General features: G+C 37.0%; 1 protein-coding gene across 2 annotated transcripts in view; it reads left to right on the forward strand.

Annotated features, from left to right (window-relative positions):
* MAP3K14 (mitogen-activated protein kinase kinase kinase 14) overlaps nt 1-17,731 on the forward strand; it is a 47,740-nt gene that overhangs the window by 21,044 nt on the left and 8,965 nt on the right. For both annotated transcript variants that reach the window (XM_087713384.1, XM_087713385.1), the window contains exons 3-11: nt 200-269; nt 1,553-1,766; nt 2,678-3,280; nt 7,984-8,121; nt 10,283-10,412; nt 11,568-11,699; nt 12,097-12,201; nt 14,005-14,168; nt 16,220-16,370. In XM_087713384.1, the coding sequence (XP_087569510.1) occupies nt 200-269; nt 1,553-1,766; nt 2,678-3,280; nt 7,984-8,121; nt 10,283-10,412; nt 11,568-11,699; nt 12,097-12,201; nt 14,005-14,168; nt 16,220-16,370 (1,707 nt within the window). The remainder of the gene's footprint in view (nt 1-199; nt 270-1,552; nt 1,767-2,677; nt 3,281-7,983; nt 8,122-10,282; nt 10,413-11,567; nt 11,700-12,096; nt 12,202-14,004; nt 14,169-16,219; nt 16,371-17,731) is intronic.

A 17,731-nucleotide genomic window follows, 5' to 3' on the forward strand; every position in this document is an offset into this window, starting at 1 on the left:
ATAAATTGTTGTTATGTAACAGCTAATGTCAAATAAAATTCAATGCATTCATAATATGGCATTACATGTTAAAATGCTGAACAGATCTTGCATCTGAAGTCCACTATACTAAGATCTGATCAACTGTCAATGTGTGATTTTGTTATTTCTTGCTTCATTGTGGCATATTTCAACTTCTTTTTCTCATAACTTTCTTCAGGTGAGATAAGCCAGGAGTTCAGTCCCACTTATTCAGAGAGGCCTTTTATTGCTCACACAAAACAATATAGGTAAGTAATCGTTCATAAAATACAAAACCACAATGCCCTCTCCTGTTCCTTATCCCCTATTCACTTGCTTAAAAAGAGAAGGATCCTTTGAATCATCATATTGGAAAGAGTATTCCACATCCATATCCAGGGCCCGGAGAAACATCAAAATAGTCAAGGGCAGGGCTCTTCAACCATATTTTGATGACTGCCACCTTGCCTGCTTTGATTCATGCACCCCATTCAGCGGAGGTTAAGTTAAGTGTATTCCATTTAATTTCACTTTTTATCATAGACTGGTATCCAAACCATTGTGCTAGAATTAGCAAATTTCATACTTCAGAATTTTCTGCATTACATGACATAATTTTTTATTTGAAATGCTATCTTTGAAATTGTTCTTTGGAGACTGTCAGGACTTGGCAAGTATATAGTGTTGATAAAAAACATTGTATACCCCTGCAGATGTAGCATGATTTATGTAAGGTCTTAGTTGCTATGGGATAACTACAAAGTTGTCTTGCAGATTTTCAGCAAGAGTGGAGTATCAAGGCTAAATTTTGTAAGCAACATTCAAGTAAATTATTCTTTGATTGTAAAAAGATAGGAGTGAATGTTTTAAAAGAAGGGAAAGATGAGTAAAGAATCAATATTATGTATCAAAGGGAGCCATTGCATGACTCATTCTTAGGTTTTGTATTTTGAAAAAATAAAATGTTTTTATTGTGACAAGAAGCAATAATACCAGCAGAATAAAATGTTTCTAGGAAAGACCCCCCACATATTCTGTTTCGTGTTATTCACAGTCATTTTCTATTCTGTTATGTCTAAGTTTGCCTCTTTGCCCATATCACCCCAAAATATCATTCAGGAAGTCTAAAAGTCAGTAAAGTTAAAACAATGAATGTTTCAACATTGCTGTGAGCAAATAAATCCAGTGCCTGGCATGGCATGGCATTGCTTTCATTCTCATAAGTCTAAATACTTTGACTCACTTTTGATACTCATATTAAAATACTGTTGACAAGGAAACATCTGATAAAATATGTGTCTATAGTGCTTCAATGTATGATTTAAAAATATATAATTTTATAGATATATTTTATTGGAAATTAAAGATGAAGGATATTATAAGATTAAAAAGAGCATTTTTTACAAACATAAATTCTTTAGTTTGAGAACTTACTTATTATGATTACTCAAAATGTTCTCAAGATCTTAGTGTGTAGTTTTCAGATCTGCTAAATGACTGTTTTTGTGAATTGAGCTAAAGTATATATATCTGTATTACTACTTTCTGTCAGCCGGTCTTGCAGCCTTGATCAAATCCCCAATAATGTGGCTCATGCAACTGAAGGAAAAATGGCTCCATGTTCCTGGAAGGCCTTACATCGCGGCAAATCCCGGAAGAAACAGCGAAAGAGAAAATCCTCCCTTAAAACAGCAAAAAAAGCAACCTCCCTAATTCAAAAGCCAAGGACTCCGGAGCAGGAGAGCTGTGTACCCATACCTGTGCAGGTAGAGCATATTCTACACTGCCTCAAATCATGCTTCAATATAGTATTAATGATGGGCATAATGGAACTTAACCTCAGTAGTGCCTGTTTTCTTCCTCAGAGGCATATATGTGTTTGTAATTGAATTAACAATGTACAAATGAGCAACAGTTCAGATTCCATTTTTCACCTTTATGAAATATATCCTGTTGCAAAATGTGTTATAAAACAAGGAGATTCTAAACCATTTGGGGGGAAAATTTTTAAAATTACAATCTACATTAGATGACCTGTATGATGACAATACAAAAGAGGACAAAGATCACTAGATAGCTTAGCAGTATTAGACCACTTTTTTGTAATTTACCATCTCTGAAACATTTAGGACTTTAACTTCAATTCATCCCAGACAATATTGAAATTGAGATCCAACATACTAAAGTAGATAAATACGTAAATATGTTTTATTTATGATACTTTTATTATAATTTTTAAAGTAGTCATTAAGTGAATCACATAGTCATTAAATTAATCCAGCTTCCCCAGTGGGCATTTTTGCTAGAAATTGATAAAAACACTCACAATCATGTCACTGCAGAACACTGCAAGTGGTGGTAAAGAACTAAGAGCCCAGACCGTGATCAATTGGTACAATGGTTATAAATAATTAACATTATTAAAGGAATGATGGTGAGTCCAGGATTATCTGTAAATTATTGGTTCATATTTATTTATAGATAAATTTCATGTAAAATCATTCCTCTGAAATGTTAGAAATTCATGTTCTTGGTTCCCAGCTTTTAGTTATTTTCCTTTTAACTTATAGGAATCTGACAATTGAGAAAATACCTTTCCTAATTATTGATGGGGTTTAGAGCGTAATCCTATTGGTTAGCTTTCCTTGAGTAGCTAACTAGTTCATTTTTCTTCCAGGAAGATGACTCTCATTTGGGCACCCTCTTCAATATCACTTCATGGCATTCAGAACTATATAAGGATTTTGGTTCTGATTTCAGTTCCTTTGAGAAACCAAGCCAAGTTTTATCTACTAGCAAGTTGCACATGATAAAGAACCAAGCAAAACTTGAGTTACACAAGTTGATCAGCCCTGCTCAGTGCTTGAGTCATGTTTGGAAATCCTATACACAGGACAATTTGGGCTCTCAATTGGAGATTGTGCATCCCTCCCATTCAAACAAATTTGCTCCTTATTTGTATAACCATAGCTATTTGCTTCCTGCTTTGAAACCTGGCCCCCTGAAGACTTATCTTTTTGATGATCTTTCAAATGTAGATGATGAACGTTACCTTTCAGACTTAAATCTGGCACATAGCTTTTCCAAATGTCACCAGTCTGCAAAAAACACTTCAGATACTTTTTCTATGGATGATTTTCTAGTAGATGCATTGAAGGGAAATGTTATTCTTGGAGAACCAAGAAACCTAGCTTGCTTGGCCAAGACTTGGAAAAATGGATCAAGTTCAAAAGTGTGCCTACAGGAAATCAATGAAAATGAAGGAGTGTTGCTTACAGAGGTGAGCCTTTGAAAACTGTTAACAGGGTACCAACTGTATACTTTTTGATCAATCATGCTGTATTATGCAAAGAAAAGATAGGGATCATCACCTGGAGCCATATTCCTATAAACAGGGTCAAAGCTTGGTCAAAGGCAAAGCTTGGTCAAAGGCAAAACATACAATTAAAAGTATTACAAGATAGGATATTTGTGTTAAAATATTTGAAACTGCGTGGGGCCAGGGGCATTGTATCTTTCTATATTTCCTTAAGTGGGAAAAGTACTAAAAATCTGGCATAGAAAGAAAAGATGAGACTGCAATTTTACTCTCCATTGGGCTAGCTTTCTTAAGAAAATGAGCTTTTAACAAAGAGATTCAATTTCTTATGTCTGGTATAATAAAGGAATAACTATTATGATCTTAGAGTGAAAGTTCATTTTAATGAACTTCATTTATTGAAAATAACTTGAAAAATCATTTTAATGAACTTTTAAGTTATTTTCAATAAATGAATTAATACGGAAGGTAGTAGGGTCCTCATTTGAAATAGAAACAATTTATCCGTCCCATCCTTAAAAATACTTCCAGTGTTGGAGCATTCACAACTTCTGGAGGCAAGTTGGTCCACTGATTAATTGTTCTGTCAGGAAATTTCTCCTCAGTTCCAAGTTGCCTCTCTCCTTGATCAACTTCCACCCATTGCTTCTTTTCTTGACCTTAGGTGCTTTGGAGAATAGCTTGGCTCCCTCTTCTTTGTGACAACCCCTGAGATACTGGAACACTGCTATCATGTTTCTCCTAGTCCTTCTTTTCATTAAGCTAGACATACTCAGTTCCTGCAACCTTTCTTCATATGTTTTAGCCTCCAGTCCCCTAATCATCTTTGTTGCTCTTCTCTGCACTCTTTCTACAGTCTCCACATCTTTTCTACATTGTGGCGACCAAAACTGGATGCAGTATTCCAAGTGTGGTCTTACCAAGGCATTATAAAGTGGTATTACACTTCACGTGATCTTGATTCCCTCTCTCTGTTTATGCAGCCTAGAACTGTGTTGGCTTTTTTGGCAGCTGCTACACATTGTTGGCTCATATTTAAATGGTTGTCCACTAGGACTCCAAGATCCCTCTCACATACTACTATTGAGCAAAGTACCACATATATTTTACCTGTATGTTTTGTTTTTCTTGCCTAAATGTAGAACCTTACTTTTTTCACCATTGAATTTCATTTTGTTAGATAGCGCCCAATGTTCAAGTCTGTCAAGATCCTTCTGTATCTTAAGCCTATCTTCTGGAATATTCGTGGCTATTCCTGCCAGCTTGGTGTTATCTGCAAATTTGATGAGTTCCCCATCTATCCCCTGGTCCAAATCGTTGATGAAGACGTTGAAGAGTACTGGGCCTAAAACAGAGCCTTGGGGTACTCCACTGCATACTTCCCTCCATGTAGATGCAGTTCCATTGCTCCAGGATCTTTGAAAGATATAGTTGGGTGGTTCTGAGATCTCATCTACTAGTTCCTTCAGAACCTTGGGGTGTAATCCATTCAGTCCTGGTGATTTGAACTCGTGTAGAGTAGACAGGTGCTCACTTATCATTTTCTTCCCTATTTTAACTTATGTTCCTAATCTGTTTTTTGTGGTGCTGTTTTTGATAGTTGGACTGTTTGTTCCCTTTGTGTAAAGACAGATGCAAAAAAACAAGTTAAGTAGTTCTGCTTTCTCCCTGTTACGTGTCACCTTCTTGCCACTTTCCCCCAGCAATGGACCAATTATTTCCTTGACTTTTTTCTTGTTCTTAACATGTTGGAAGAAGCTTTTTTTGGTTATTTTTTACTTCTGTGGCAAGCCTTTGTTCATTGTGAGCCTTTCCTCACTTCATCTTTACAGGCTCGGGTTATTTGCTGATATTCTGCCTTAGTTATGTGCTCCTCTTTCCATTTTTTATACTTGTCCTTTTTATCTTTCAATTTGCCAGAAAGTTCTTTATGCTGCCATGCTGGTTTCTTTTGAGAGCTGTTATTTTTCTTCTTCATTGGTATTGTGCTAGACTGGGCTTTTATAATCTCACTTTTCAAAATTTCTCAAGCTTCTTGTGTTGTTTTCCCCTTGAGGATTCTTATCCATGGAATTCTTCCCAAGCGCTCTCTAAGTTTATTTAAATTAGCTCTCTTAAAATCCAAGACTCTAGTTTGACTTTCTTCTACTATTTGTGCTTGCATAATGTTGAATTCCAATATTGCATGATCACTTGCCCCCAAAGTTTGTTGTTTGTTTGTTTATTATATTTATATGCTGCCCTTTCCCCCCGAAGGGGACTCAGGGCGGCTCACAACTCAAACCAGGGAAGGGGGGTACAGACAAAAAATTAAAAAACGACACATAACAATGCATAATTTAAAACACACAACAGTCATACCATTCGAGACGGGGGCAACAGCTCTTTAGCCCCAGGCCTGTCAGAACAGCCAGGTTTTAAGGGCTTTGCAGAATGCCTGGAGGGTGGTGAGGGTTTGAATCTCCACAGGGAGTTCGTTCCAGAGGGTAGGAGCAGCCACAGAGAAGGCTCTCCTTCCTGTAGCTTCAATACGTTCTATCATTTAATCTCTTAATGAGAATTAAGTCCAATATGGCTGTTAGGAACCTGTTGGATCTTCCACTTGGTGCAGAGTTTGTCTCCCAGTTGATGTCAGGGTAGTTAAAATCCCCCATTACTATTGTGATGTGCTTCCTACATACCTTAGTTAGCTGACTAGCAAATAGTTCGTCTATTTCCTCTGTTCCTCTGGTTGGTAGCCTATAGTATAGACCTATGGCAATGTCAGCCCCCCCCCCCCAAACTTAATATTGACCCAAATGCATTCAAGATAATTTTCATCATTGTAGTGCTCTATTTCTGTAGAGATACAGTTATTTCTTATATATAGTGCAACTCTACCTCCTCTTTTATTTGGTCTATTTCTTTTAAATAATTTAAATCCCTCTAGCTGTGTATTCCATTTGTGGGTTTCATCCCACAAAGTTTCCGTAATGGCATCAATATCATATCTGTCCTCATTTTCTTGAATTTCTAATTCACCGTGTTTATTCTTTATACTCTGTGCTTGGTATATAGACATTTGAGTCCATTTTGATTGAACCTGTTTTTGCATCCTACTTGTTTCTGTTTGAATATTATCAGAAGAAATTGCTGAGTTCACTCTTTATGTTAAACCTTAATGTGTTTGCTTTTTATTTACTATAGTGTGATGTGTGAAGAAAGTTGCAGTTCTTTATAAACTCATAATTTATCATTTAGCATTTATAAATCCATGTTGCGAGTTTCACTGGCTATTCACACAACATGCCATAATAGCTTCATTTGGTTTTGGTATTGAAATGCAGATGCTGTTTTTAAGGTTTATGTGAGAACTAGAGCATTTTAATTAAGCGAACTATGGCTTAATATTTGGCTCCCAATAATAAAGCTGAACATTTGGGTAGATAGACTGGTTCTAGATTCTGGACAGGCAGAAAGAAATATATCATGACATAGCATTGTGATTCCCCCCCCCCCCCCATGAAATTTATTGCCAATAGAAAAGGAGGTGATCCCTAGTTTCAGTAATGTTGGAAAGCATTATATGAATTCATGACTTTATCCCTATGAAGCTGTAATTTGTGAGTAATATACCCTGTTTTCCCAAAAATAAGACCTCCCTGATTAATAAGCCCAATTCGGACTTTTGAGCGCATGGGCTAAAATAAGCTTTCCCCAAAAATAAGACCTCCACAAAAATATTGCAACATAGCAGCAGCCATGAGGTGACCACGCTCGCCACCTCCTGCACCTCAAAAATAATAAGACTTCCCCAAAAATAAGTCCAAGTGCTTATTTCGGGAGTCAAAAGAAAATAAGACCCTTATTTTCGGGGAAGCACAGTAGCAGTAAGAATACTCTTGAGTCCTGGTCACTGTTATGTATATGGTGAGGAAGACTCTTGTTCTGCTATGTTGTTAAGGCTTTGTGAACGTGATGCTGTAACTTGGTATATTTTTGATGATCATGATGTCTAAAGAGCATTTATTTTTTTAAATAAATTGTTCATAGAAACAATTTAAACTCGAAAGAGTTTAAAATCTTTCCATGTAAGACAAGCATTTATTTTTATTGCATGAATCTGCTAATAGAAATCCTAGGTTTCTCACAGAGTCAAAGATGGAAGGTATACAGAGAGAATTTCTGGGATGCCTCCTGAATTCATGTCACTTTGTCACTCTCTGTTTGAGGATCTCATTTTGTGATGCATCTTTGTTCTCTCTTCAAATTGTGCTTCTTCCTAGGATTATGTAAGTTTCATTTGAAGCAAAAGACAGCTATTGTTCTTTTCTAGGAGCAAGAGAAATAAGTAGGTAGCCATCCAACTTTCTCACTGTAGATTCTGGGCTTTAAAACTAGAATAGCTACAATTATGTGAGTTGCAGTTAGAGAGAGAGAAAGAGAACACATACTGGATTGGGGAGGGCTAGTCTTCCAAAAAAATAAAAGTAAATTTCTAAGGCTCAAGGATAGAGAAGAATTAATAAACATGTGAACTAATGGCAGGATAATTTGTCTTTAAAAGGCAATCTCTGAAATGTTTTTTTTCTCCTGTTCTTAACAATAATTTTGGCAGTGTCAGTTAATTCATTCTCTTTTCAAGGGCTCTTTTCCTCTTTTGTTTCCTGGTTGCTAATCTGCAGAAACTCAAAGCAGTCGATTATGAGTACCGAGAAGAGGTTCACTGGACTAAATCTCAAGGTTTGCTCGGCACAGGCTCTTTTGGAGAAGTGTACAAAATGGAGGACAAACAGACCGGCTTTCAGTGCGCAGCCAAAAAGGTACAGTGGTACATTATGCAAATCTGTTGCCTCCAAGGGAGGGAAAGCAGCATCAAAAAGAGGAAATGAAAGTTGCTTCCCTTTTCAGTGGAACTGCTGAAGGCTGGAGCAGTCACAGCAGTGATGCTTTGCTGAAACTTGTTTGTCACATCCTCAAGGTCAAGCCAGAAGCCGTCGCCATAGTGACACCAAACAGCGGAATCTCCAGCTGGCTGTGGGTGTAATGGGCTGCTAGGGAAGGATCACTCTTGTATAGAGGCCAAAATATTGTCCTGCTGAGGCAATCTTAGCTGCTTTCTTACATGGCAGAAATCATTTGTACAATTTGTAACAGGGTCAGGTATTAATAATAATGGAACTTTCTTTAATCTGATCATTGTATCCTGGCAATTTGTCTGGCTTACTTCTTTTAGAATATAATTGTAGTCGTGGTTTACTCCTCATCCAATTAAATGGGCTCCAGCCACAACAGCTCATGATGTAATTAAAGTATTAGTCTTAAAAATACCACCAATCTCTATATTTAAATACAAAGTATGGTGTGAGAGCATACATCACAACTTTTATGCAGTTTTATTAGACAAAGCTGTAGCTTTAAGCTACTAGCTGGAGCTGATTTGTAAGTGTTTAATTCTTTTTGTGACACATAGTGTGCTTTGGTGGCACCTCCAGCAGCTGTCTAGACTTCCTCCTTGTATTGCATCATGCACTTTCTTATGTTTAATGCTGATATTATGTTTAAGACACAAGGGGGAGCTAAGTTAACAAGTTGGGAAGCTCAGATGCCTGAAAGTTTCTCTGATGACTTTGTGCAAAAATCCTGAGGCTATTTTTGTAATTCCTTTTTTTCCTCGGGTCTGAATTTCAATTCTTTATTTCATTCTCTGATCCAACAATTACCAGCAACTAGCATGTTAATGACTAATATTTTTCTTCTGGCTATTCTTCTTTACAGACTTTTTGTTTTACCAGACTATATATAATCAGCTGTCATTTTAGCTTTTCTCTTGTCTATAACTAGAGGCAGACTGTATTTTAATGTCTGGGTTGAAAAAACAAGCTGGAAAAAGAATATTTAGCTTCATTCATACAAAAAAATACTAGGATATGTTTAGCTTATTTTTGAACTGAACGCACAATGTGACTTTAGCTTTCAGATCTCAGCTTGTTTCGATGAGAACGTATTACTGTATCAAAGTATAATATTGGTTTGTTCTTGCTTGTTTGTCTTATCTGTTCAGGCCACAGAGATGTGAGGTCAAAGCCATGAAAAAGAAACACTTTACAATTAAAACTACTCTTGTTTGCTCCCCTCCCCCAATTCCTTGATCCTTCTTACTCTTTTTGGCACTAGTCATATTTTTATATCAGTTTCTTTATAAAGACCCATGCTTATGCCAGGATTTTTGTGTTTTTTGTTATTCTGCTTTCTGTAACTTCAATGTTGAAAATGCAGCTTCAGTGGGACCAAATGTCACTAGTGTGCCCAAAACAAGTAAACACTCTAGGGAGCTTTGCATTCTCAAAAGTAAAACTTTATTGGATACACTATTTTGGTACTGAAGAATCAAAACCAGCTCTGGTTTTCCCAAGCAAATGCTTACCTTGTTAAACAATAGCTTCCCTTTCTCCCCAACCCTGGTGATCATATTTTTCTCAATTATCATGAGCCTAAATGTTTCCTTGGCTCATTGCTTACTCGTCTTGTTTTTTAATCCATTGTTAATTTGGTTTTACTTCTTTTTCTGCCAGCTTGTATTTTAGCTTTATTTGTTGCCATAATTTTCTTTATAAAAATTTATTAGGATCTATTTCTTCCATTTCAATGTTTTCTGCCTCTCATTCTCATCTTTTCTTCATTTAAGCAGCTGAGAATCACAATCCTTTGTAATTAAGGTTAAGTAGGTATAAATACCAAGTGGTCTGCTTGCCTCTCAAATTTCCTTAAAGATAAGAAATCCAAATACCCCAGCTTGCTCCATCTTCTGCTTTCTCACTGCTCTGAACTTCCCTAGTCCTGGGTTTCTTTCCCCACTCCACTCATGCTTAATTCATTTGAAGAAACAAGATATTGCTTATTTTAATTGTTTGTGAAAGGCATAATTTTTCTATTTAAATCCAATATTGTTTGAGCCTTTTTAACTCATACTTCTCTTTCTAGGTACAAGTTGAACACTTTCGTGCAGAAGAGTTGTCAACATGTGCTGGAGTAACACATGCCAAAGTCCTTCCATTATATGGAGCAGTGAAAGAAGGCCAGTGGGTTACCATCTTCATGAAACTGATGGAAGGTAGGTGATCAGGAACAGAGAAAAGATATTAGCAATGAACAATAGAAATCACAGACTATTGGCAGAGGCAAAAATAAATTGGTTGACTAGATCTGAAGCAGGGATCTAATTTAGTCAATTTAAGTTTGTAGGGAATTGCTTCTGCAACATTTAAACAACCATTAAATGTTGCCTGATGTGGTTGTTGTGGGATATGGAACTGAAACTTGATGGAATACTTTTCTTCAAACACTATCTAAACCACCCCACTTTCCTTCAGTCTTAGATTTGCTTTTTAAAAATAATAATATTATTTGGGCCTTGTTCATCATACTAAAATATAATGAACTTTTAACATCTTGGTTTTAATGGTCCTATAAATATAGAATGCTTTAAAATTTTAGTAGAGAAGCAGAATATCTTTCCTGACCTGATCTTGCCTGTTTTTCTCTAGCCGTCAATTTATGCTTTATTTCATTTTATTTCCCTAAAAGCCAAGGATCACAACTGTTTCCTGACTTTAGTGTTAATTTCTCTTTTAATTGGGGATAAGTATTTTCTATTTTTAGTAGAGGATAACTGAATATTAGTTAGAACCTATTGGTCCAGTAGTTGAACTTACAGCGGGAGGCTGTGAATTCTAGCTCTGCCTTTGGCACAAAGCCCAACTGAGTTTCTCCCAGCCCGAGGAGGAAGTCAATGTCAAACCACTTCTGAAAAACCTTGCCAAGAAAACTGCAGGGACTTGTTCAAGTAATCTCTGAGAATTGGGCATGATTGAACAGAAGAAGAAAAAAAAACACCCTCCTGAATATTTACTTCTTGCTTTTATAGTCTTGCTATAAAAATATGTATTAGATTACAGATGAAGAAGTTTTATAGCTAATTAGCTGACCCTGCACTAGCGGGAATACACTAGGAAGAGGAAGAAACTCTAAAGTTAATGTGTGTAACTTATGGTTCAAGGGCCACATGCAGTCCCAGACTTTCCAAATTGTAGTCACCATGTCTTCTTTGTACATTGTTGCCCTTTAACTATAAGAGCCACGATTGCAGATTTCTTGACTATGATGCCACTTGATATTTTTCTATAGACTGAAGAAGCTAATGTACTTCTTGGTGATTAGCTAATAACAGGAATAATTTTCTCTGAGTGATGGGACTTTTTTCTTCTAGGTGGGTCACTAGGCCAGCTAGTTAAGAAATGTGGATACCTCCCTGAGGACAGAGCTCTTGATTATCTCAGCCAAACACTGGAGGCCTTGGAATACCTCCACTCCCACAATATTCTCCATGGAGATGTAAAAGGTAAGATCAGCATTAAACAGCCAACTCTAAGTAGCAGAGAATTTGCTCAAAATTGCATTAATTGCTGCAGTTTCAGAAAATAGGAGGTGATGTGAATTAGTCAGCTTGTCTTTGCCTTCAATAGAAGATTATGTGAATGTTCTGGCAGCCTCCTTTCACATAGAAAATTAACTTTGAGGGAGAGGGACTCTCTTTAGGCTTCTGCCTGAGATGTTAATTTCTCTCATATTAGAATTTCTATGGAGGAACACTTAATCATGTAAATCTGCACTTCTGGTCCCCAGTAATAAAGTCAAAATGTCAGGTGAGAACCTAAGGAGAAGAACTAGATGGTTTTGCTAACAATATTATAGATAGATATTGATGGTTTGAAAACTTGCAATTTTTCTTTTGGCAGCTGACAATGTCCTTTTATCTGGTGACAAAAGCCATGCTGTTCTCTGTGACTTTGGTCATGCAGCTCAACTTCATCCAGATGGCATAAGGAACTATCTAATCACAGGTAACCTATGGCAGGTTCTGAAGAGGCTGTTGATGTACAAACATTGGACGACTGTTTCCTTTATGTTCTAAATTTGCAACTCAGCCCCAAATATAAATAACATAGAGGTGTCTGTCTCACTATCTTCTAACATCAGATATGAAAATGTATCTTTATATCTGACTCAATATTTTAGGCATAATTTCTAAGGGCATTATTTTAAAAAAATGTTATATGGTGTTATATACACTATATTGCCAAAAGTATTCGCTCACCCATCCAAATAATCAGAATCAGGTGTTCTAATCACTTCCATGGCCACAGGTGTATAGAATCAAGTCTCTAGGCATGCAAACTGCTTTTACAAACATTTGTGAAAGAATGGGTCGCTCTCAGGAGCTCAGTGAATTCCAGCGTGCAACTGTGATAGGATGCCACCTGTGCAACAAATCCAGTTGTGAAATTTCCTCGCTCCTAAATATTCCACAGTCAACTGTACATGGAAGTGTTTGGGAATGACAGCAACTCAGCTACGAAGTGGTGGGCCACGTAAACTCGTCCAACATCAGTGTGTCACCTCACAAATGCGCTTCTTGAAGAATGGTCAAAAATTCCCATAAACACACTCCTGAACCTTGTGGACAGCCTTCCCAGAAGAGTTCAAGCTGTTATAGCTGCGAAGGATGGACCGACATCATATTGAACCCTATGGATTAGGAATGGGATGTCACAATAAGTTCATATGCGAGTAAAGGCAGTTGAGCGAATACTTTTGGCAATATAGTGTATGTTATATATCTTCTGCCCATAATCTTTACCCAAGAACTTTAGATATTATTCAAATTGAGCTACTGTGGGTACTTTACCAACAAGAAAATTGCCTTAAAATTGAGAAAAAATGAAATTATGTCAAAAATCCTGGGTAATATAAACTTAGATATAAGTTTCATAGGAGATAAAATTCTCTTTGCTTTGACTAAGGCTAGGGAGGAAGGAAAAGCAAAAAGGATCTTATCTTGCAACCCCTGGCTCCTCCCCCCCCCCCCCCAAGTTTAGCAGCATATGCTAATGCCTTGGAAAGGAAGGTTAGGGCTAGAGAGGAAAGGAAAGCCAAGAGCTTCACCAGCATCTCACAAAAAGATTGCTGCTTGTAGAATTCTGCCAAATGGCCCAGCAATGAACAAGCCTGTCATCCTTCCCTACCTCAGCCTCTTGAACTCTGGAGATCTTGAAATGGTAAATGAGCAATCAGTGACAGGGATGGGGGTGGGGAGGAGGCTCAAGGAACTGTGGGGACTGCAAAGGATGGGAAGTGGAGCATGGGGTGTCAGGGTGGGGAGAGTCTTTAAGAGGATGGAGACAAGTGGGCTTGTGCCTGCACTAGGCCCACAGGTTCTTCCCCTACTCCTGAAGCATCACGTACTCCACTTAACAACCCACATTTAATGAATGGGGAAGCAGGGGTGGGGACCATTCCAGAAGTGTTTTGAGAATGAAGCGGCTGATTGTTTGGCTTTAAAATACCTCTTTCAGATTTGAAACCTTGTGAATGCAAAACATTTTGGGTACTCCTATTTCCCAAGCAGTACTTCTTTCCAGAGAGTTTCCTACCAGCATGAATCTGAACTCAAGTTTTCTGTATTCTTGCCTTGTCTCTCAGTTGTAATACTCCAACATTAATTTTTTTGTGTGGTGTCTGGTCTTCTACAGTGAAGGGCTCTTGGGCTAGCCTTTATTAGTTTAAGAATGTCTCAGCATGGCTGCTTGTATGGAACAGGGCCCAGCAGGACCCCAAAGAACCAATTTTCTCTATTCCACTTTTAGGGGATTATGTCCCAGGCACTGAGACCCACTTGGCTCCTGAAATCATAATGGGGAAGCACTGTGATTTCAAGATAGATATCTGGAGTAGTTGCTGTATGATGCTGCACCTACTGAATGGGTATCATCCTTGGATTAAGTACTATAATCATCCTCTGTGCCTCAAAGTAAGTCATCAGTTATTAATGGATAAATTGTTGGTTCATTTATTTGAAAGACAAAACAGATAATTGTGGCATGAAATGCTTAGTGTTCTCAACCAATCTAAAAAATGTATCTTTTGTTAGTAAATACATATTTTGTTGGTAGCTTAAAATCCAAAACGTTTACCATTCAATACGATGCACTTATTTTATATTAAATATTGGTCTTCTGGAGACCAATAGTTAATCTAAAATAAGTGCATTATGTTGAATGGTAATTTTTTTAATACAGGTCCCACCTCGGAATTACTTCAAATTTTCAGATCTCTAGAAATTGTGGTTTACACTGAAATACACAGTCTCTATTCTGTCTAGTTGTTTGGTGACAAAAGCCATTTGCTTGAACCTTTTAGCAAAAAATCAGCAATATTTGTTAAATGGTAAGATCCTTATAATGATAAGTTCAAAGTGAACAACAGTCTATAAAAAGGGGTTTCTTGGGATTGTGGCTATAGCTTATCCAGTCCCAAACAAATATATTTGGATGGATGATTCTTTCATTCCCCACCATCCTGTCAGAGCTGAAGAAGCTTCTTGGATGAGAAGCAAAACATCTTTGGAGAAAAACCAGAAAGTCCAGTTGCCTCCTGAAAAAAGCACTTTTGGGACATTTTAAATTCAGGGTCATTTTTCTCTTACATAAATATTTGTTAGAAAATGAGTATGTGCCTACTTAGTTCTACGCAGAACCTGCAAGAATGGATGGGTGAAGTTGGCATTTAGACTGCAATTCTGGTCTCATTTACCTGAAGTTGAATTTTAATTAAAACAATGAGACCTTTAGTAAATCAGTTTGCATATATAATGGAAGATAAAGGACAAACATGAAGTAAGCTTATTCAATTCTGAAACAACACAGTATTTAGTCCATATAGAAATGATCACTCAGAAGCTGAAGGGCTATAATTAGGAAAATGCAAAAGACAATTTTCTTTGAATCTTTAATATAGAGCAGCTTCAGGAATCAGCTCTTAGACAAAAACCTCTATGTCAAGATATGGGTTAAGGTCAGGGTTTCAGGATTCCAAATAGCATCCTCCATAAAATAAAAGTCAGAGGCTAGAGGTTCCTCAAAATTCCAATTTATTAGAAGAGCCATGTTGGCACATCTGGGAAACCCCAAATCTGAATCAGCACCCACATGTCCATCACATAGTCCAATCAGTCACTATCCCACAGGGAGATTCCTCCCAGCAATGCCCCTCCAGGTGCCAAGACAAAATGACCTTGACTTTCTGAGAAAGAATGTTATTTTGACTACTTAGGTCTCATGCTCCATACAATCTCCCTTCCCAGTTTCCCACAGTAGAATATGTGGTAGGCTTGAGGCCCACTGTAAAAGATGGCTTCCAAGCCTGACACTCTATTTGAGAAGTTTAGTGTGGATGCAAGTCGTATCTAATAATTATATAAATTTTGATGTATAAAATACTATTTAGGTTGCAGTTGACTATTCTTAATGCAAAAGAACATTATTTTAAACAATTGAAAATGTAGCGTAAAACCTTTCAGGTTTTCAAAGAATATAATTATTCTGTCTTTTCACTGGGGGCTAAAATGATTCTAATTTTTGTCTTCTTAATTCAGCCTGATGAAATATAGTAGGCTTGGATTTAAGAGCTGGGCAAATGTTGGCCAGTGAGGAAACACAATTTCTATCTATCTAAGACATTTGGATAGCACTGGTCCTATTTGCAAGCCACGCCCCATATTTTGTCCCTTTTGAGTATTGCCTTTAAGACAACCTATCAGTCTATAGTGTGTGCCTGGTAGAATTACTATATAGATTAATATTTTCGTGCCAAAATATTAAGGGTCTTTGCCTGTATTGCAGTTGTCGGTCACATAGTATTATCTATGCCTTGTTTTCAAAAAAGTGAGAAATTGATTTCTATTTCATATAGTATATATACAATAGTAGTTGTCATTGTTTGTTAAATAGTTACCATTTGTAGGCCTGTAGCTTTCTGATTGCTTTTGATCAGTATCCATTTTCCTGTATCTCTGCATTGCAGATAGCCAAAGAACTACCCCCTCTCAGAGAAATTCCTCCCTCCTGTCACCCATCCACTGTTAGGGTCATTATCTCTGGCCTTGAGAAAGATCCTACAAAACGAGCTTCTGCAGCAGAGCTAAAGAAGAAAACCTGCATAGCACTTAAGCAAGGTGAGATTGCTTTGCCCAACTGAACATGCAACTGGCTGGCAATTTCTTCCTTTCTTGCATCTGTCCCCACAGTCCCCTGAAGAAAACCTTCCTCTTTTATTTTGTTCCTGACATTTCTCTTTATGTTGCTTCCATGAATCATTTTCACATTTGGTTGTGTAAGAGAAAACATAGAAGTCAGGTTTTGTTTAGTAACTTGTGTGCTATAAATTGGAAGAAAGTAAAAGTACACAGCATGTCACAGGGCAAGCATTGTCTGTAAATGAATTTGATTGCCTTCCCTAGTGTCATGCATGAAAACCAGGGCCACACGTGAAGGTTCAATTTAACTGATTTATTGCTAAAAACATATGCACGGGAATCTTCTCAATAAACAATCAACAACTGATTAGAGCTAGATAAGGTTCAAAGGAAGTTCGACTTAGCTTGTTTGAGATTACATAACAACTAAACTAATTCCTTGTTTTACCTCTCTTTCTGGCTCTGCCAATCCTTCTCCTACATTGATCAAATAAAATTATACTAATTTATTGTCCGCAGAATATTTCTGGTAACTTTATGATATACGTACGTACGTACATACATACATACATTTCTTCTTTTTTGTTCTCTCTGATCCGTGAGTGCAAAATTCTGAAGTTGTATATTAGTAAAAGGATGATGTATTACTGAGTGCTGCTAAAAAACAGTCCTTCTATGTGGCTGGTTAATAAAACAGATCAAGATAATGTCTCCTTCAAGCTGACAAATAAGAACCATTATAGTTGAGTAATTCCTGGACTGTGAGCATGGGACTGTTTTATCAGCAGGCTTCTGGCTACAAATCAAAAACATGTATTTGCCCTGATAAAAGCACCAAATAATTTAGCTCATGGTAGTGGTTTGCACTCTGTGGGACAGCCTTCCCAGTTGTTCCTGTTGGCAACAATTTTTGTGATATTTTAGAAAGCAGTATGCTTTTATTGTTGTAAATTCCAGTCATCTTTCTGTGCTTAGTGATACAGCACTGAAACAAATAGTCAAACTCACTCCTGATTTCCATATGTATATGCTATGTCTTTTGTCAAATAAGACAAAAGTGATTTACTGTTTATGGCCTTTTGGTTTTGTTTTGTTTGAAAATATGATAAAACATTATTCTGCTGAACAGTAGAAAATAAAACCATGTCACAGTAGTCACCATTTTATTAATATATTTATTATAGAATGTATTTATATTTTCCCTCTTCATAATTGATTGCTACAGGGAATTTAGAAGAACTAAGAACATCTAGGTATATCATCTGAAACTTTGGAGGTATCTTACCTTGTGTTAAATGTGTAAGTGGTGGTTGAACAGGGGTCCCAGTGTTCCTGAGGTG

Source organism: Thamnophis sirtalis, unplaced genomic scaffold (genome assembly GCF_051295495.1).
Source record: "Thamnophis sirtalis isolate CommonGarterSnake01/CBP01778 unplaced genomic scaffold, rThaSir2_p1.2 scaffold_4, whole genome shotgun sequence".
In the NCBI taxonomy this organism is placed as follows: Eukaryota; Metazoa; Chordata; class Lepidosauria; order Squamata; family Natricidae; genus Thamnophis; species Thamnophis sirtalis.